The following is a 22049-nucleotide window of genomic DNA, read 5'->3' as shown; positions in this document are numbered from 1 at the left end:
TAAGTTCTTTTGCTACTCCATTTCCTCCACTGTACTTTACATCCCCATGGCTATCCTTTAACTACCTATTTGCACTTCTATTTTTTTAAATCATGTTTATTCTATTACAGTTGTCTCAATTTTTCCCCCTTTGCCCTCTTCCACCTATCCTGCCCCCCACCCCGTTCCCACAGTCAGTTCCCACACTGTTGTCCATGTCCATGGGTCATACATACACATTCTTTGTCTAGTCCCTTCTCCTTCTTTCCACCATTGTCCTCCTTCTCCATCCCCTCTGGTCACTTTCAGTCTGCTCCATGTTTCCATGCCTGTGGTTTATTTTGTTCATTAACTTTCAATGGATCAAATATTTTCATATATTGATCCATTGAAAGCTAATAGCTTTTCTTTCACTTAACACCAGTGCATATTTATATCCTTTAGATAAATATCATTATATAAGAAACCACAAAATATGAAAACTCAGAGTTTTATGTGTTTGTAGTTGATATATTTTAACTTACCCTACCTGAAGCAAGTTAATTGTGGCAGGTGACTGATTATACATAAAACTGATTTCAAAATTGCTCTGCCACACTCTATTTACAGGCTCATACACAAGACGTAAGTGGAGAAGAGTATATAGTATTTGGAATGGTCCTCTTTCTGTGGGAACATGTGCCAGCATGGTCAGTGGTACTGTTTTTCCGGGCACAGAGATTAAACCAGAATTTGGTAAGATATAATATTCCCTAATGCTTCTTATTTTTTAAAAATAATGGGACATTTATATTGACTTTCTATTTTTGGCAACGTTTAAGACTAAAAAGCATTATATAATAGATCCTAGCCTCCTCTCTTAGTTGCAAAGTAAATCTTCTGGCCCTGTCCAGTGAGCTCAGTTGATTTTAGTGTTATCCCAATGCACTAAGTTTGTGGGTTTGATCCCCCGTTAAGGCACATACAAGAATCAACCAATGAGTGCATAAATAAGTGGAACAACAAAGCACTGTCTCTTTCTCCCCCACCCCTCCCTCTAGAATCAATAAATTAAAAAAAATTGTTTTAAAAAAGTAAATTTTCATATACTAATACTTTTTTTCACAGGCACCTGCTGGCATGATAAATAGTCACAGTTATAGTTCCAGAGCTTACTTTTTTGACAATCCAAGACGATATGATAGTGATGATGACCTGCCAAGACTGGGAAATTCAAGAGAAGGAAGGTAGATGAACTGAATTAGTACTGAAATAGTTAAAAAAGAACAAATCTAAGTTTTAACCCAAATGTGAAAATGGTAATTTGGTGACATATATCAATAAATAAAACCATTTAATATTAGAGCTTAGAGCAGTAGATGTTAAACCCATAATGGGATCTGTACTATAAAGAACAACCATTGGACTCTCTAAGCCTTTGGGGTAAATGGTATCAGTTCATATCAGGATCCCTTATTGGTTCAAAGCTGGCAGGTGTTGGTCAGCAGGAAGAAACACTGCCCTAGTGACTGTATATGTTTCCTTATCTATAATGCTATGCAAAATCCACAGAGAAACCATAGATAAAACTCTTGAGAACCTTAGATGCCATAGGAAATCTTTTTGTGACCTCCTTATTCTGAAATCATTGCGAGTTCATACCATTAGCTATGTATCAGGGCAAAATGAAAGCCTTAATACACACCTACAAGATGCTTTCAGCTTGATAGGAGCATTTTGTATAATTCTCACTTCATCTGGACAAGTTACTTAAACCCAATTTTTTAGCCTTATTTTCATCTGTGCAATAACAGAACTTACAGGCCTGTTGTGAAGATTATATGAGTGTATGTATACATAATTCTTTATGTGTACACCAACTGTCTTAGTGCCTAGTATATAATATGCACCATTATTATTACCTGGAAATCAAGTTCTAGTTCCGAGTGATATTTATTTATTCTTTTGTAATATATGATCTAGAATCAAAGGTATTAAAGTCGTTACATTTTATAGAAAGTCATGTTATTTCAATATTTGATACTAACGGTATTATAAAATTCATTGAAAACTAAAAATGCCAATCTGACCTATTATATACTGATCACAGTCCTATGGCTTTTTCTTTGTTGTTGCAGTTTATCAAATTCACAAGGGTTGGGCTGGTATGGCACCATGACAGGGTGTGGCAGCAACAGTTATACAGTCTCTCCCCACCTGAATGGACCTATGACAGATACTGCTCCTTTGCTCTTTACTTGTAGTAGTTTAGATTTGAACAATCACCGTGGCTTATACGTAACACCACAAAACTGACAGCATTACCAAGTTGTGATTCTTCAATTGTTTTTCATGAATGTGTATATTCAACGCGCTTAAATATCATCTACATAGACATTCCATTATCTTTTGCAACTGAAAACAACACCTGGAAATGTCACTGTGTTCAGCAGAGGACACAGCTATTACTTTGACCTCTTCATAATTAAATGAAGTTAAATGGGACATTTGGAGTGGGAGAAAAGAAAGATTAGATCTTAAGGCACTTGATGGCCTCCATACATCTTGACTTTGGAACATCAAATGCATATTTGCATATTTGCACTTTTATCTTTGTTCTAAGGAGTACACTGCAGCCCCCAAAGTCATAACTCCAGTGTTCACCCTGGGATATTATATTGTTCAACAAATTAAGAGGCGATTTTCCTATTAAAATCAAAGCCTGTATATTCAGTGGTGTACTTTATATGGCATTCTTACCCAATAAAAATTTTAGTGTGAAAAGTGCACAAAATTAAGGCATAAAAATGTATTATTCTTTTAGAAAATATACTAAAAATATGTAATCATTGAAGATATTTCTTTTAAGGATCATCATAAAATACCAACTGAAATGATTCAAACCATCATTTTTTAAATGATAATAGTAAGTCTTTACAGTGATGAGGAACAGTGTTCTTTGGAAAGCCACAAATATTTCTTCAAGAAGAAAGTATACCAGTGAAAATTATGTGGCTACTTTGAGTAGAATTGGTCAAGTGGTTATTTTGAGTAAGGTATGTATAGTAGTTCAAGCATGATTCTTCAAGAAAGCAATAGTGGTGTTTCCATAGGGAGATTTTGGTAGAAACTTATTGGAACTAAATAAGTTTACAGATGCATTTAAGAATTATTCACAAAATATACAATTCTAAGTTAAAACATGAATACATTTTCAAAAGCATTTGATTTAGCTGAAACAAGATACAGCTGATTTTACCTAAAGATCAGGATTGTCCTCAGGTAAATTAAATCATGATACATAATTGCAGTGAACTCAAGTGCAATACTTAATAGGACATAAGACCTTTAGTTTTCACATTTTTAATCTTGTGTATGGGCAAAGCCAAATTAAATTAAATTTAAGTTAATTCCAGCACTAGATAAATAAGCAAACTGATATGAAGGTACTTACTAGGTAAGTATAAAACCAGCGGTGAACGATATTGGAATACTTTTTGAATTATATAAAATTGTCTTGAATGTCCTATCCCAAATCTAAAAAATATATATGGTAAGCTAAGGTAATACAGAATTTTAAAATGCACTTTCTACCAGTGTCTATATTGAAAGAAGGAGATGCTGAATACCTCAAGATGCCAACAGAACAGGCAACATTGGGAAGTTGTCACAACATACTTAAAGTCACTTAACTTTATACAATTGTCTGCTGATCTGTTTCTTCAGAACTAAAACTAAGACAACTGTCCTTTTCTGTCTCCTACTTTGATTAGAAAATTATGTTTTATTTCTCCTCTTAAAATACCTTTCAACTTTTTAATAATTGATGCAGTAACTTCACAAAAGTATAACGGTAGGTGACACCCCAAGGAATAAATGAAAATTTTAATGCTTTCTATCTTTTGGGAGGCTGGTACACAGCCAAAGAAATTTCTTCTTTTTATCATAGAACATTATTTTCAATTTAATTAGAAGAATAAATTTATAGTTATGTTTCTTAGGTTTATTTATAAGGTCTCTTATTGTAACCAAATTATTTAAAAATTAATAGTACGGAGTTAACTTTGGTATTTACATGACAGTGTAATTAATACACCCGAATATGATTACAACTGCAGTTATTAGATTTCTTTTTAGAATGCCAACTATTTATTTTCCTAATAATGTTAGGTAGCTAATTATCTAGCACTATCTGAAAAGATCTGTGTTTTCTTGTTAATCCTTGGGTTCAAATAAAGTAAATTTTTTTCTAGGAAGGTTTCCCTAGATAATGCTCCTATTTGACCAGATAGGCAAAGATTACTTTTAAAAAATATTTCAGATAAAGTAACTTGATTCTTTCAGCTGCATTAGTTGATTCTTCCAAATTTGAGATTTATACTCATTCTTATCACAGACTAGGATACCTGAATTCTTACATTTGTCTCTGTTATACACATCTCCCACAATGCATCACCAAAGACAAAGAAAAATAAGCTTCTGGCCCAGTTTTTGCTTGAAAATTCCAAAGCACTAGGAGCACTTTAAGTTTGGTCTTGAAAGGAATTGTTTATAAAATCAAAGGGCTACCAATTCCCTGTTCATTCTGCACTGAAGCACATGATGACAATTTCAAACCTTCTTTTTTAGTTTATTAATTACAACAGTGCATTTCATTGCTTAAGTGTGTAATTAATTCTACAGTGATTAGCAGTACTTGTTTTTATAATTTCATTTGGGTGGCCATTAATTTTGAAACTCTCACCACTCATTATAGCTGGTTGTAGTTTGATGAAAGATGTAATTTACAGCTAGTGGCTTTTTTATGCATAGCTGACTTTTTTATTGTTTAACAGTGTTTCTCAGCTATATAATCAGTTTCAAACTGGTTGTAAAAGTATAGCTGTGGCCAATGAATGTATTTATTTGTTGTTTCACTAAATTGTAACAAAACACTCCTGTTAAAATAAAAGTGTTTGTGCTTTTATTTGGAGGTCTGGTTTTCTTAATCTCTTTTAATGAACTGTACCAAATGAGTTTCTATTATATAAGGATAAGAATACTGGTGCTACCAAAGAAAAGAGAAAATAGGAATTACAAATGATAGTCTGCTGTTTGTGAGTTTATAATTATACCTAGTCTTCATGTTCCTTAGTATTATCCACTAATTTGATAGGAACTGCCATAACACTTTACTTTAAAATACCAATATGATATTAGATAGTACATGTTTATTCAAACACTAAGATAAGAAAAATCCTTGTATAAAATAATTTATAACATTCTCTCCATTCCCTTAGAATCTTATATAGGAATAAATTTATCTGCCCATAATCTTGGGCAGCTTTTATTTGATTATTCAAGAAATTCCTTGCTGATGTTACCTTTTCCTCTGAAAGAAGAGGTCTTCCTATTTTTTCCGTAACAGACCCCTTTCATAAGCTACCAAAATCATGCCACATTATGAATACAGTTTCAGGACCTTTATTGACCTCCTAAAGTCCACAAATCTTTGGGAGTCTACTGACTCTTGCTGTAAATAATATTTGGAGTGAAAGTATGACCTCTCATAGAATAAAGTCATTTTAAAGGCAATTTATTCAACAAACATTTATTAAGTGTTCATATGCAGAAAACTATGTTGTGGAAATGCAAAAAATGGATAAAGTTCCTTTTCCTGCCCTTAAGGAGCTCACATTCTAGTAAAGGAGGCTTAAAAAAAGACAAAAACAATACAGTACAGTAAGTGACACAATAGAGGTAGGTTGTAATTACAGTGGTAACACAAAAGAAGGAAGTTAGTTATGGTCCTCCTTGGATGCAACAAGGGAGATTTCACAGAGATGATGCTTTAGCTGGGCCTGCAAAGATGAATAGAAATTTTCCAGGTGGGGAAGGATAGCTAGGGCACTTGATGTGGGGGACTGACCATGGTGCACTGGAAGAACTCTTAAGTCCGTTTTATCAGAACATAGGGATTGGGGGAAGTGACACTAGGAGATCACAGCAGAGAATCTTGTTAGAGCGTTTCTAGTGCTCTAACGCACTCTGGTAGCATTGTGGAGCAAATAGAGTTGACAGGCTGGGGAGAAGCAGACAGGTTAGTGTAGTTCTTTAGTTAAAAGCAATGAATATGGAAAGACAGTGCTGTGTCAGAGGTAGGGAGAGCAAATCCATAGCTCTTAGATATTGATTGGATAGGAGGAAGGTGGAGGAGAGGAGTGAGCCTAGAGAATTTAGATGATAATGTCTCTGAATTTAACCAGAGTAAGGAACATAGGCATAAGAGTAGATTTGGGGGAGAATGATTCTTTTAAGAAACACACAGAGATATCTGTAGGACAACCAAGTAAAGATATGTAGTAGACAGATGGATGGAGAGGTCTGGGAAAGATAAGGATTTAGAAATCATTGAATTGGAATTAGCCCAACGTGAGAAGTGGTGGTGATTTAGAGAGCAAGACTGAAAGCCTGAGGAATAACATTTAAGGCATAAATGAAAAGGGGATAAAAAGGAGGCATCTAGGATTAAGTGAAGAAATAAAAGGAAATCAGGGATTTTAAAAAGATTTTTAAAGAAGGAGCTGTCAACAGTGTCAAATGCAGGAGGGAAAAAAGGCAAATAAGAAATGCCTTATGAACTGAACTGTGGATTTAGAACTGGGGTTTTAGACGTCAGAGGAAGAGATTGTCAAGAGCTACTACAGAGCCAAAAGCCAGATTTTAGTTAAGGGGTAAGTGGAAAGTGACAAAGTAAAGAAAGGATTATTCTTTAAAAAGAAAAACGGCTGTTAAAAAGAAAGGGGTAGAGGCATGAGACAGGTATACAGACAAATTACCATTTAAATCCATAAACTTTTATATATGGTGCTTATTTCATTGTCCTTTGAGTCTCCAGGAATATTGACTTAACTAGTAGGTTAATGTCTTTCTTTTCTTGCCCTACTCAAGTGAGGGGAAAAAGAAAAATACAACACATACTGTTAAACTTAGCTCTGTGATTATTCATTTAAAATATACTGAACGCATATTCATACTTTCATTCAACAAACATTTTTTTGGATACCCACTGTATTTGGCACTATACCAGGCCTTAGGGACACAGAAAAGAAAAAGTATACAGCAGTGTAAAGTGGCATTTCTACACCATTGTATAAATAAACCCTGCTTTATTAATAATGTGACATCTCAACATAGTTTTACCTGCTCAGATATATAAAGAGGCACATAATTTTGAGGTATGCAGTTTTTTCCCCTACAATTACCATGTGATATAAATTCCTAAACCCCTTCAAATAGTTTTTATCATTGAAGAGCTTCCTCTAATGAAACCTCCCAAAATTACAGTTTAATTTTAAGGAGAAAAAGGAAATGAATACAAAAAACAAAAAATTATATACACAGTGAGTTTACATATCAAACATTAAAAGGGCAACAAAACTCAAAAAGAATATTAGATTGAAACTTCAAATGATCCCTTATTCTAAGGCTTGTTATATTATAGTTCCAGATTTTTTTCTGAAATTATTTTTAATAAATTATTCAGTATTACACAACTAAAGTAGGTAGGGTTCAAAGGTCATGATTAAGCAAATATGAACAATTAGTAAATCTGGGTAAAAGAGTTCTTTGTACTATCCTGGAAACTTTTCTGTAAATTTCAAATTATATAAAAATAAAAAATTTCTCCCAAATTTTACTCAGTATTAGGTAAAGTATTATGAGAATAAATATATATAAATCTATTCAACTTTTCACAATGTATAGAAATCCCCTATGCCTTTCAGTTGTCACCATATCTTTCTACAGACCAAAACAAGTCACTCAAGATAGTAATATAATTCTACAAGTGATTTTTTTTTTCATATCAATGTATTTTAGGGTTGCCAGATAAGACACAGGACTACCAGTTAAATTTGAATTGTAATAAGAAATAATTTTTTGGTATAAGTCTCAAATATTGCATGCAACATACTTATATTAAAAACTATCTGAAATTCAAATTTAACTGGTCATTCTGTATTTTTATTTACTATATCAGTTAACTCTAAATGCATTGAAGAATTTTAGGCTGTTAATTATGGGTTATTCATGAGCCTCCTTAGCATTGTTCTATTAAACACTTGTCACAATGGCCATAGTTTTATTTATATTACATCTTACATAAAATTCTAGTTTGAGAGACCTAAAATATCATGTACTGGCTTTTACCATATATGAATTTAATAACCCTGATTTTATTCAATATTAAACTTCAAAATTTGTATCACATTACCAAAGTATAACTTTTACTCACAATATTATACATAGACTTAACACAATTAAAAAATGTTTATTAAAACAGTATGTCTCCTTTTACAAAAGCAGCTTTATAAAATATTTGCCTTAAGACTGCCATTGTTATGATGCCTTTGAACAAGATTCCACTCTTTGACCTCCACTGTCCATAAAAAGGCATATTTCAACTTTTCTTTAATTAATATTCTGTAACAAGTTCCTGAAGTTTTCTAATTCTTTCACGCTTGTAGAAATTCTGCAACCAAAAGAAATTTCACTCAGAAACTATCTTAGATATCTTTTCTAAGTTATTTACTTTGCATATTTAGAGCACAGAAAAAAAATTTTAAGTCATTTATTTTAACAAATTTAAAGGTGCATAAATCATATTACCTATTTTGATGTACTTTAGTTCTTGATGTGGCAAAACTAAGATACCATTGCTCAGAAATTTGTTACCTTTAAGTATTCATAACTTAGTATTAAAGTTTTAAATTACAGAACTACCAAATACAAAAATGTTAAAAATACTTAGGTATTTTATGTATTCATAAGTATATGCAATACTTAGTTTTTAAAGTATAAAGTACATAAGCATTAAAATATGCATTTTAAATATGCATAAGTATATGAGTACTGAAAACTAATCAATATCATATCTAGTAAATATACAAAGAACCAAAGCTTCTGAACTTTAAAAAAGAGGAATAGTAAATGTGTGATCAAATTATTTTCACTAATTTTTTACAATAAGTAAACTTTATTCATTATTTCAAGTGTAGTTTAGCTCTGCTCTCTACCATGAAAAACGTAGCAGAGTACTCAAAGAAATATAACTGTCAAGCTTCTGTGTACTAAAGAACCCAAAATATTAAATCATAATTGTTAATATCCTCAGATAATACTAGTTTTAATAAATCTCTGAATTTTTACATATGATAAGCCAGAAGGAAATGCATCTATACTTAAATTTTATAATGTACATGGTCTTTTTTCATGCTTATCTTCCAGTTATTTTTATGAAATTATTTTTTAAAGAATTATTACCCTTTTTACATAATGGTGAATTCACAAAGAAATTTTACATGTATATCTATGTTAAACAACATGAGATTTTTTTTTTAAAGATTTTATTTATTTATTTTTAGAGAGAGGGGAAGGGAGGAAGAGAGGGAGAGAAACTTCAATGTGTAGTTGCCTCTCGTGTGCCCCCTACTGGGAACTGGCCTGCAACCCAGGCATGTGTCCTGACTGGGAATCGAACCGGGGACCCTTTGATTCACAGGCTGGCACTCAATCCACTGAGCTGCTAAACAACATGAGTTTTTCCAGGACCTTTAAAAAAAATGTGGGTAGCCCTGGTTGGTGTGGCTCAGTGGATTGAGCACTGGCCTGAAAACCAAAGGAATACTGGTTCAATTCCAGGTCAGGGCACATGCCTGGACTGCAAGTAAGTCCCCTGTTGGGGGCGTGTGAGAGAGCTACACATTGACATTTTCTTCCCTCTCTTTCTCCTGTCCTTCCCATCTCTAAAAATAAATAAAATTTGGGCAATGCAAAAAACTACTTTTAAATAATTAGAAAATATATACAAATTCAGGAAGATTATTATTGAAGTGAAATCAGTAAATTAATCAAGATTATAAAAGACAATAAAAATAAAGAATATCATGTAATGACAGTATCTATATTTATGGTAGTTCATAAGATCATAGAATTCTGTAGTGAAATAATTTTATCATAAAAGACATTCCTCACCTAGTTTTATCTGAAAGTATATATGTTACATCAGACTTACTTGACTAGCAGAAACAGTTTCAATATATTTAGACTAACCTTCCAAATGCATTAAATAATGATACTATTTCTTGTCTGGTTAGATGGAATTCATAACTGGGCCCACTTTCTGGCATATTCGCTATGAGTTTCTCAGAAAACAAGATCTTCAGAGCAGTACCCAAACCCTGAGTCTATAATAGAAATTAAAAAAAGGAAAATCAGAAATTCTTTGTGCAAAAAAAAAATGAAAAGTAGAATTGAGATAGATTTGCTTACCTGAAGCTTTCCCCACAGTCTACATTTAAAACAACCAACACAATCCATGATTCTTGAAATATTTCTAAAATGCAGTCGAAATTCCTCCTAAAAAAGCAATTCAATAAAATTATATTTTCTGAGTGCCATCTATGAGATGTTCTGTTAGATGTGATTATTAACTATATGTCAATATTGGAAGAAAGAGGACAGGAATTGGATGGTCTCATTTACCCACCCCCCAAAAAAATAGAGAGAAGGAGGTAGGGAGGGAGAGAAGAAAATTAAAACTTTTAACAACATAATAGTTAAAGCCCTCTTTCTGGTATTAATTAGGTGAAACAATCAGATATTATTATTCAGAAATATACAGAATATAGTGAACAACCATGTATCCTTCACCAAGTTTTATTAAAAAACTATTACAAGTAAAATCAAACATTCTGAATTTTTTGCTTTTATACTTTTAATAAATATATATATATATCTTTGAACATTAGGGTATTATTTTGTTTATAATAGGGCAACAGGCATCCAGCTCACCAAAAGCAGTATTATGTCCTTAAATAATAAGGAAAAAAGAAAAGAAGTCAAGAACACATCCTTCATTTACTCCAAAGGCAATTAGGAATTGATCCTCCAATTGACTCTCTCTGTCCTGGACTTACACTGGAATCAGTTTACAGTCCTGTAAGCAGGAAATTTGACATACATTTTGGATGGAACATCCAGTACACAAACTGACCTATTATTGGGGGAGCATAGAGTGTTTAGTGTTCTCTCTCTCTCTCTCCCTCCCTCTCTGTGATAAACCACATACTGGGCTCAAGCAGAAGAGAACAGGACCAAAGATCTAAAAATGAGAATAAATCAGCAAAGATTGGAACCCACTATTCAAAGCAGACCTCAATTCACTCTAATTTACTCAATTCAGTCTTTCCCCAGATGTTTCACTCAGCTTAAGACTGAAACAACTGTAACACATGAAAGATCTTTAATAGGATCCCAGATCTTGTATCTTTATTAATACAAATTTTCTGTTAATATAAAGCCCTAAATATTACTATTGGTTAGTATCATATGTTAGCAATATTCTATATCTTGTGTTTCTGTACCTTTTGGGTTGAGCCCAGTAAAAGGTAATCCTAATTTGAAATCTACTCTTTAAAAAATATTTACCCAGTAATATTACTCATATTACTCTTAAGATTTTGGTGATTTTGGTTTGAGGTTTCCTCTAAACTTATGCTTTGACTTTGAATTAAAGAAAAAGCATACTTTCTCACTTACAACAGAAAAGTAAAGTTACTCTAAAGTAGATGCTCCATCCTATGAAGTGTTGACCTCTGGAAGACTTAATAGTTACTATAAGAGCCTACAAAATCCATTTGTAGACAACCATTGGATATATACAGAATAAATAGCTCACATGTAAGCTCTATAAATTTTCAAGTGATACAAATGTATGATCATTAAAACACAATTTTTACTTTAAAAATGTTACTAAATGTATAGTGACTTTTAGAAATTATATTTTCACAATCAATAGATATTTAAAACACCACTGTCATGAGGAAAGGTCTTGAAAGGTTTTGAATTTAAGAGACTCATACTGTGCTGTCACATTGATTTGAGACTTCTGGCCTCCAGAACTGAGAGAATAAATTTCTGTTGTTTTAAGCCCTGCCCCATCGCCAACCAAAAAAAAAAAAAAAGCATGAAAGTCTCATACTTGTAGAAGATGGAAAACTCTTATAAAAGATTGTGCTTGTTGTAGACACTAAATTCAGTATTTCAATCTATGTTTGTCAATTTAAATACTTGAATGTGGCAGCTCTTGAGTAAATCTTTGTATGGCATATATAGAGACTAAGCATGATTTCTTAAAATAGCCAAAATAGCAGGGCAAAATGAAAACCAAGGACACGTGCTTAAATGAACTTACTATGCTAGAACCAAATTAATAAACTGGAAATTTACTTGCTCAGAACAGGAGAAACCCTTGTGACTTCTACAAATAAAAATCAATGTCCAATAACATAAGTTTATTCCAAAGTTATCTCAGATTAGAAAATGTATGACCCTTAAAATAAACAGAACGTTAATCACTTACAGATTCTCCTTGTTTATATACAGTTTTCAGATTAACACTTAAAATTATAGTCAGTAGGTAGAATAATCAAACATACTATGGTAATATACTATGCTTTATATTCAATGAAACCAACTGACCCCCCAAAAAATTCTCTTTCAATTATCATATGTTTTACAAGCTTTTAAGTAAATCACATTCTAGTTTGAATTGAACATTCAACAATCCTCTTTCATGCAAGCCTTCTATTTCTAAGCAAACACTGATAGAGTATAAAGGAGACAAGATGAAATTTTTAAATGAACTGATAATGGACTGTACAGATTTATGGTGTTCACCATAAACTACTTTTTAAAAGAAAGTAAATCCCTGATATGAACAAGTTTTCTTGTTTTTTACTCTTTTCTTGTAAAAGAGTTCAGGAAAATTATCTGTTAAATGCCATAGTAAGACATCAAACTTGAGTGTTTTGGTTCTGATAAAATCAAAACATTGTGAGAAATATTTCTAATCTGCACAGTATAAGAGTAAAAGCTAAAACACTCTCCAATACACCAGCAAGTATCCTAAAAATAAGGAAGATATTGAAAATAGTAGGGGGAAAAATCTTATTACAGAATCTTCCCCCTCATTTCTAAGTTCCTGGAAGCTGGGAGGTTATATAAGCACTGATTTATGTATTCCTAGCAAGAATGCTTTAAGTAGAGGTAGGTGGGAGGTCAAAAATAACTTATCTAACAGGAAAAAACGTGAGTGCAAAAACTATTTTGCTTGCAAGCTGCATAAAATCAAGTTCTTTCCTTACAGAAAGAAAAAAAGAATAAGGCAGAGGAGGACTATTATAAATATTCTGATGAAATCAGATCAAACCCAATGTTCCTGAAGGCTATCTGCCTTTACTTACCTATAGCTTTGTAACAGAGAGCAGTAATATAATTTAACTTGAGTCCCCAAATAGGCTACAAATCCCTTGAGGATAGGACCTGTCTCTCCCTTTAATGACAAAAATCATGCTCTCCACATTAATAGTCATTTAAAAAATCTTCCTTGTACTATTTTATATTTATAGAATTTTGATGCAAATAGACATAAAGATGGTGTTGCCTGAAGCTGTATACCTCTATTAAGAGGCAAGGCAAATTATACACCTAAACTAATACAATGCTGTATGTCATCTGTAATTAAAATTTTTTAATAATATACAAACAAATCAATAAACAAACAAAAAGAGGTGAGGCAAGGCAAACACCAAACCACATTTTGTGGGGTATCAGGTCTCTGTTCTTTCTCCAATTGCATGTTGGCATTCCTAAATGCCTTTAATTTCCACTGAAAAAGATGAATGGAAAAACAAATAACACACCCTGGCTGGTGTGGCTTAGTGGATTGAGCACGGCCTATGAACCGAAGGGTCGTCGGTTCAATTCCCCATCAGGGCACATGCCTGGGCTGCAGGCGAGGTGCGAGGTGCCTGGTTGGGGGCGTGCGAGAGGCAACCAACCGATTCATGTTTTTCTCACTCACTGATGTTTCTCTCCCTCTCTTTCTCCCTCCCTTCCCCTCTTTCTAAAATACAAAAGTAAATAAAATCTAAAAACAAAACAAAAAAAAAACGCTGCGTCCTCTCCCCTTTAAGAAGATCCTTTAATTCATTGAAAACCATTTTCAGAATCCTCTTCAACCAAAGACAAATACTTCCACTCCTGCTCTAGATCCCTTTCCTTTCATTTATAACTTCTCTTCATTACCTGAGACCATCAATATGGAACCATCTATAAAGTGCGCAGTGATACACAGATTTCAATTGTTATTTTGAACATAACACAAACGATCATAAGCTGGACCTACCTTTGGACTTCCTTTTTTCTGGGGAAAAGAAACATTATGACTCTGATTTTTCTTATAATTTCAGGATGTATTCCAACATTTATCATTAAGCATAAAAACATGGGCTTATATTCATACCTGCATAAGTGTTCATATCTAAAAAGTTAGTAAAAGTATAAAATAATTACCTTTAGTTTGTTTGCTTCTTTTTTATCCCCAGCAAAAAATGAATTTTCATCAAAATGCAAAGGAAATGACCTGCATTTTAAAACAGAATATTCAGTTTCATATACTATAAAATATTAAAAGTTCTGCTAATATAACATTTTGCTGGTCAGTGATGAATCACATAATTAAAATAGAGTAGAAAATATAGTAAAATTAACACTCTGATGCCCCTATAAATTCTTACTCTCAAATCCAAAGGCTAACTGCAATATATAATTGAAGTTTGGCCCTAAACCCAATTTGTTCAACTAAATGTGAAAATAATGCAGGTATCTAAGTACTAAAAGGATGGCTCTTAAAATTAAAAATATATACTTTTTAGTATCCAGGTTAAAACAAAACCAAAAACATAAATCAATTCTAAAAAACCTACAGGCAAAAATTAGTTTTTAATAATTTTTAAAATAGTTTTCCTTTCTCTATATTGCATATTTAAGAACTTAATTTTAGATACCATTTGTCATTCTTCTATTAATGTATAATTTGTTAATATATTATTTACTTGATTTCATGAAGTATTTCCAGAAGTAACTTTTTGTTTTCTTCATCCTGAATTTTATTCCCTGTGAAGAGCTGAAAATCTGGGCGCTCAAAGAATGGTACCACTTTAGATAAAGCCCTTAATTCTATTAAGTAGAGAAAATATAAGTTCTTAAGCCTTCGTGGACCTTCTCCTTCAGTCAAAATTCCATCAAACCGCTGCTGAAATTCTGTAATGTTGTGTCCCCATATCTTTTCTAACCAGGTATCTAAGAAGAAATAAGAATTAAACATTAAAAACTGAATTTTAAAACTAAGTAAGTTTCATTTTACTTATATTAGGTTGTGAGGGGTGTACCCCGTTCCCACAGAGTGCCCCTGGATCGCCACGGATGAAGGAAATAAGTCATTCCAGACACTCGGTCTGCCAGGAAAAGGGGGTGGCAATTCCCTCTAGTGGAGAATTCCCCAAGCCCTTTTCTTGAAGTGGCTTTTATAGAGGATAGTGCAGAGGTATACAGCAGCATGCAAAGCTCATCAATCAATGTCAAAAGGCTATGTTTACAGAAAACAGAGATCATAGATAACAATTGAAGGAGCACAGAGATTTGCCTCAAGTCAGGTACCCTGTCTGGTAGACAGGGTGCCCATTCACCTGAAGTGTGGGAAACTGATCACATTCTATGCTCGACCCCAAACATCAGTACTCATTAACTTGAGGGCATTCTTAGCAAAGTAAATTTCATAGGATTTAATATATTTCTTTTCTAGACCTAATTGTCCCGGGGAACCCACCTGATCCAGTTTAGGGCTGTACCTGCCTGTAGTATTATTTCACTAACCCAGTCAGGCAGCCCGGCAGAGCAGCCAAGAGAATAAGAAGACTTCTTTCAGGTAGGATGAGGACTCCAGCCATAACAAAGCTGACGGACAAGGGTCTTCTGACCCTTCTCCATGTCCCCCAAGTTATTCCCTGATGGCCCCCATGCAACTGTACCTCTCTTAGGTTGCCCCTGCCATTGAGGGGTCTTGCCCATCATTGACTAACCAGCCATCCTCCGGGGTCAAGCAGGGTGATGTGAGGGTGGCAGGGGCACAGCCCCTGCCAGGAGGACAGGTTTTGTCTCCTCAGTGGCCTATTTCCCCAAGATCTTGCTCAGATTCAGCCTTGGGGCCCTCTCGCCTATTGGTGAGGCTACAGTCCCTGACACTAGGTGGGACAGTTCCCAACAAGGTTGTTTAAGCCTATAAGAGTTAATTTCATTTTCTATATTAAAATATATACTATAACCAGGAAAACTGGTTTTCATAATTTAGCCTTGAATAGTTCTATATGAATATTTGATCTTCTAGAAACCATCCAGAAAAGAACAATAAATTAAATGTTTTACTGAGAAACCAGGTTTAATAAATAATCAAATTTCTGAATATAAACATATTCATAAAACCAAAATACACAATTAAAAATGACTACCTAAAATTACAAATGAGTTTAAAGCCTTAAGATTACTATATTTTATTTCTAAAACATGAAAAATACTTTAATTCTAGAGGAAATATGTTACTGATGAAAATCAACAATGGTCTCATTTTTCAACAGCATTCTTAAAGCATAAAGAACACCAGAAAATGCTCTTCCCCCATTGAACTCCAGGCCTGAAGCTGGCACACACATAAAGAAGTTCTGATACAGTAATATCTAAAGAAAAACAAACTGTGCTGTTAAGGGCTATTTTGATTCCCACCACAAAAGAACATTTCCAATGATATGTGTACAGTTTGGAGCAGCTTCTTAAAAGAAGGTGAAGAGCTAAGATAATGCCAAACTTCTTAATAGTATCTATAGTTCCTATATTCCTGATTACTACCATTTAAGAATAAACTTTTTATGCCCAATACTCAGTAAGGTCAACTTTGTTCCATTCAGGTAAATACCAAAAAAAATGTTAAGAATACCTGAAGATAAGTGGGTATGGAGAATAAAAGTGAATGTCACATACCTTGTAGAAGATAACGTGCACTCAAGTGCACATTAATGCTTGCATGTAGACCAGATATAAGTCTGTAGAATGCTCTTTTTTCTACACAAAGGCCTAAAGAAAAGTAATTTGGAAATAGAAATTTCACATGTTAAACTTCTAAGATTATGAAATTTGTGTCTTTAAAAATGAGAAAAAAATTTATCATTTAAATTTGCTTAACAGTTTTCAATTACCTTCTAGCCAACTGTAAAAAGTGTTCTCTGAAATTAAAAGAAAAATAAGTCAGATTATAAAAATGCCAAAAGGCAATTTTTTCAAAAGTTTAAAAACATAGCAAATTTGTGTCAAACAGTGATTTAAGGATTCTTTAACTAAAGGTCTAAATTTTATTTGCAATTTCTCAAAAGGAAAGAGAGATGTCTTGGTATGGGTTCAGTTAAGTACTAATCTCCTGCTCAGTCTTTGGGAGGCTTAGGTAGTCCATTTCATCATTCTCTGGTAACGTATTTTATAGGAGGTCAACACAGAATTTAAATGTTAAATCAATACATGGGAAAATACTTAGCCTTTATAGCAGTTCATGCTATAAAAACTAAGAACTCATTATATGCTTTTTAAATTTAAATTTTTTATAAATTTTTAATTTATAAGAATTATAAAGTAGAACTGGAGGTGTATTATTTGTATATAGTTCATTGTATTATATACTATTCCATAATTCAAAAGAGCCAATCAAAAAAAGTTAGAGAAACTAAACATCACTTATATGACCTAATAATATCACAGTTAATATACATAGACCTGGGAATTCTTTTAGAATTATGCTCTAAAAAAATAACTCAAAGGAAGAGTTATTTTTTGTAGAAAGATTATGTTATATTAGTTTTAAAACCTGAAATCATTGAAAGGTACAATGATGCCTAATTTAACATGACAGAATACTACATAACTAGTTAACATAGTAAAACAACATAAAACTATTAAAATGACAAGAATGTGTAACATGACAAATATAAAAATGTTTATTTGAAATAATATATTAAAATACATAAGAAATAATTATAACTATTGAAAGATTCTAAGTATGCATTTGCTAGAGATGGCAAACATTGTACTATGTAGTTCTTTTGACTAATGTTGCTTATCGTAACATTAAAAATGAACTAAGCAAGCATAAAAGTAATGGAAGAAATAACAAAGAGAATAAGCAATAAATTAGACTATTTGAAAACTTAAAACATCTGTCAGAAAACTTCACAAATAAAAGCAATATACAAACAACAAAGTAGGTAAAAAATGGATGCTGCAAATACAACAAAGGAATAATATCCTAAAAAATATAAAAAGCTCATAAACTGAATAAAAAAGCTAAAGTGCCCATGACAAATGAGCAAATAAAATGAATAGAGAATTTACAAGGAAAAAAATACAAATGATAATAGATAAAATTGCTCATTAGTAATGAAAAATACAAATTTAAAGAGATACCACTTTAAAAGAAAGATGTAATATTTAATGCTAATAAGGGTCAGGTAAAACTAGCTAGCATATTGTTTGGAAGGGATATAAATTAGCACAGGCTTTCAATGACAAAATGCAATCTGGCCATATGTATCAAGAGCCTAGAATGTCCACATCCTTTGATCCAGTAAATCCATTCGTAGAAATCCAGGCTCTTAGAGATGCAGGTTTGCATATCCCCTAAAATTCATATGTTGAAGCTCCTTGTGATGTTATCTGAAGGTGGGACCTCTTGGAGGTAACTAGGTTTAGTTGAGGTCATGAGGGTGGGGTCCCCATGATGGAATGAGTGCCTTTATAAGATGAGGAAGAGACCCAAGCTCTTTCTGTCATGTGAAAATACAGCAAGAAGGCAGGTTTTCTACAAACCAGGAAGAGGGCCCTCCCCGGAAACCAAATCCACTGGCGCCTTGATTCCAGCCTCCAGAGCTGTTAGAAAATACATGTCTTTCATTTAAGCCACCCAGTGTATGGTATTTTGCCAGAGCAGCCGGAACTAAAACATAGGCTAAGGAAGCAGTAGTCATGGGAATAATATACAAAACTGTAATAATATATTCTAAAATATACATATGTTAATAATTATCAAAATGTTAACAGAGAAGCAGTATGAGATAGTACCTAAGAGCATGGACCGTGGAGCCAAACTGTCTGATCTGAATCCAAATTCTGCTACTTACAAGTCATATGATTTTAGCTTAGTTGCCAAACAGCTCTGAAACTAATTTTCCTTGTCTATAAAATGGAAATAATAATACTTTCTAGGATTGTGGGAAGGATTAAATGAAATCATATTTATAAATTTCTTAGAAGAGTACTGGCATGTGACCTTCACCATGATGATTATCAATTGTTTTGGAGTTATGGGGTTACAAGTGATGTGTTTCACTATAAAAACCTTTAGGGTTTTTTTTTTTCAAGTTTTGGACCAGGAATAGGGTAGGGAGCAGGAGTGTAATACTGTTTGTGACCTAGCCTTCGGTAAAATTTTCAGTTCAGTTTTTTAATCCTGAAGTAGCTATTCTCAGGTTGACTTGATTATGATCAATTTAGATAATCACCTAATATGACAGCTGTCAGTGATAACCTTTTCATATTTGGCCCAAACAAATACTTTCACAGTCATAAATAAGATAGTTTCTCTAAGGTTAGCCTCCACAGGTTAACAATCTTTTCTCTGATGAGAGAGAGGTTGAGATCTTCAAATAGTATTGAAAAAACAAAATAGCCTCTTCTGATGGAGCTGGTATATAGCATAGGAGTAGGGACATCCAAGGTAGAATAAGGCTACACAAAACTGAAAATTATAGATCACCATTAACATTAACAATATATGAGGCATCTTTGGAAAAAATAATATTACTGCTAAAGAAATTTCCAAATAGTACAGTTCTGATTCAGTATTTTACTTAGCTAATACCATTGCCATTAATACAAAGTACAACAATAAAATAGCAATGTTATCAGGCTTTAGTATCATTTTTTAAACATAATGCAAAAGCAATTCATAAAAATAATGTTCAGAGGATTTGGAGGAAGAGGAAAGTGATAATTCACATTTAACAATTTCATCTAGCTGGACTAAAGCTAAGTACAGCTTAGTCTTTTCATATTGTTAAACTCGTGGCCTTAATGAAAAAAATCATTTTGATCTCACTCATACAGCAAAAGGATTCTCAAAAAGACAAAGTAAACCTACAGTATGTTAAAAATTTAGCATTGCAATTAACTGAAAGGATTGGCAATGATGCCTACACCCAAGAGTCAGCATAAGCCTTGGAAGCCAGTAAATCAACACTCTGATCATGCCTAGAACCTTCCTATTTGAGACCCAGCAGGTCCTTGAGTTCAACCTGTTTTTCCTCACAGAGGCTGGGGGAGCTCTCTAGCTTCCGTTGTGCAGTGGGAAATGTAGGAGTGAATTATCAGAGGCTGAGGCAGGCTGTCCCCTCTTGCCTGATCCCAGGCACAAATAGTCATTTTCCTTTAACCAGTGCTTTCAACTCCAGAATGTTAGATAAAGAAATAAGAATTAACCTCTTCTGAGTCTCATAAGTGAAAAAAGTTTGCCAAATAAATACCTGAATATATAAGCAAGTTCATATACGTAATGTACAATAAAGAAATTCTACTTACCTTCACTTTGCCCTGAAAAACAAAATACAATGTTTATTATAAACTCCTTCCAGATTCCCCTTTTAAAATGCTACACTTCCATAAAAATAAGGCTTTTTAAGTAATGGTTAGTGTTAGTCCATCAGTTCATCCACATAAGCAAAATCTGTGATATGCTTCTGCCTGCAACTCCAACCGGGGAAAGACTAAAGGTCATCATCTCCAAGAGCCCAAATACAGAGTAGTTTCAGCTCATACAGATTTCACATGGGCTCACAGGAGATGAAAATCTAATCTATCATCTGAGAGTACTCTGAATTATTTTAAGGACTTAGGGTTATTTGGCTTGCAGAGCATTCTTCCACATTTATTTATCCTAAAGTTATAACATAGTTTCTGTTACAAATTTGTGTTAATTGCTTTGAAACCTCCAGACTGACATTATAAAATTTTACTCTATTCAGGAATATTTTTAGAGACTATTTGTAAGATTCAAATTACACACAATTTAACAATTCCTATGCAGCTGCTCATTTACTATTGAAAAATTATCTTCATTTGCCCACTTTTATTTAATGCCATCATTGGTGGATTACTAAAGTAGCATATGCTCATTGCAAATACATGTTTTTAAAAAAGAGAACACAAACAAAATAAAAAATATCATCCATAACTCCCTCTGCCCAAAGATAAATACCACTTACATTCTGGTAAATGATCTTTTTCTTTGTGTATAGCTATTTACATATTATTAGTTTTTACAAAAATGTATTATACATACTTCTGTAATGTTTTGATACCTGTTTTTCCCCAGTGTGCTATTGATCACTATTTTTTATAAGAATAAAACATTTTTTTTTTCCAAAGAACACATCAGACATTTAAAGGGAGGAATCTAAAATTCTCCAAGATCTGAAGACTAAGAAAGGTTCTCTGTACAATTGTGATTCATCCTTTAGTGTCAGTTGGGTCCTACTGATAACTATTGATACAAATGAATACAGATTTCCAGCAACATTTATAATGGTTATATTCTACTATGTGAATATATCATAAATCATTTAACCAGTCCTGTAATGATAAACATTTAAATTGTTGCCATTTATCTTTAAGATAAGTGAGGGTGGTTAATTAATTATCAGATCATAATGTGAGTTCATAGGGAGGATCCCCTCTCATCTAGGAATTTGCATTTCATTTGATATTAAATCAACACCTTCCACTGAGCTACCATATGACTCTGCATAAACTCAAAAGCCTTGTTTAAAAATGTTCTTTCATTCCTAATATAAGAAAGAGTAGTCTGCCAACATCTAGGAAATGATGCAACCCACTGCTTTCCAGGAGGAAATTTATGTTTATGGACTATATGAGTTCAGTAGCTTTTCAAATAAATTTTAAAAATTATAACCTTACACAATTTTGTAAAAGCACATCAAAGATTTCATCAGTAAGCACATATTCAGAGAATAGGGATATATATTATAACTGCTTATTATAGACTGGATGAAGGTTTGTGAATTTCAATTGTATGCCCCCTCTGCACCTACACAGTG

At 33.0% G+C, this 22049-nt stretch overlaps 2 protein-coding genes across 2 annotated transcripts in view; one reads left to right on the top strand and one right to left on the bottom strand.

Moving 5' to 3' along the window:
• GPR137C (G protein-coupled receptor 137C) overlaps positions 1 to 2274 on the top strand; it is a 44747-nt gene extending 42473 nt beyond the window's left edge. Inside the window, exons 5-7 of the mRNA XM_054567045.1 lie at positions 589 to 714; positions 1087 to 1205; positions 2097 to 2274. Coding sequence (XP_054423020.1) covers positions 589 to 714; positions 1087 to 1205; positions 2097 to 2274 — 423 coding nt within the window. The remainder of the gene's footprint in view (positions 1 to 588; positions 715 to 1086; positions 1206 to 2096) is intronic.
• Positions 2275 to 5563: 3289 nt separating this feature from the next.
• The window catches only part of ERO1A (endoplasmic reticulum oxidoreductase 1 alpha), a 40725-nt gene continuing 24239 nt past the window's right edge, over positions 5564 to 22049 (bottom strand). Inside the window, exons 9-15 of the mRNA XM_054567566.1 lie at positions 17091 to 17117; positions 16876 to 16968; positions 14898 to 15144; positions 14356 to 14425; positions 10270 to 10356; positions 10051 to 10184; positions 5564 to 8470 (exon numbers count right to left, since the gene is read on the bottom strand). Coding sequence (XP_054423541.1) covers positions 8410 to 8470; positions 10051 to 10184; positions 10270 to 10356; positions 14356 to 14425; positions 14898 to 15144; positions 16876 to 16968; positions 17091 to 17117 — 719 coding nt within the window. The 3' untranslated portion in view covers positions 5564 to 8409. The remainder of the gene's footprint in view (positions 8471 to 10050; positions 10185 to 10269; positions 10357 to 14355; positions 14426 to 14897; positions 15145 to 16875; positions 16969 to 17090; positions 17118 to 22049) is intronic.

Source organism: Pteronotus mesoamericanus, unplaced genomic scaffold (assembly GCF_021234165.1).
Source record: "Pteronotus mesoamericanus isolate MK-2021 breed Mesoamerican mustached bat unplaced genomic scaffold, CSHL_Meso_final contig_182, whole genome shotgun sequence".
NCBI classification, from domain to species: domain Eukaryota; kingdom Metazoa; phylum Chordata; class Mammalia; order Chiroptera; family Mormoopidae; genus Pteronotus; species Pteronotus mesoamericanus.
The sequence above is the reverse complement of the archived record's forward strand: the minus strand, read 5'-3'. Positions and strand labels throughout refer to the sequence as shown.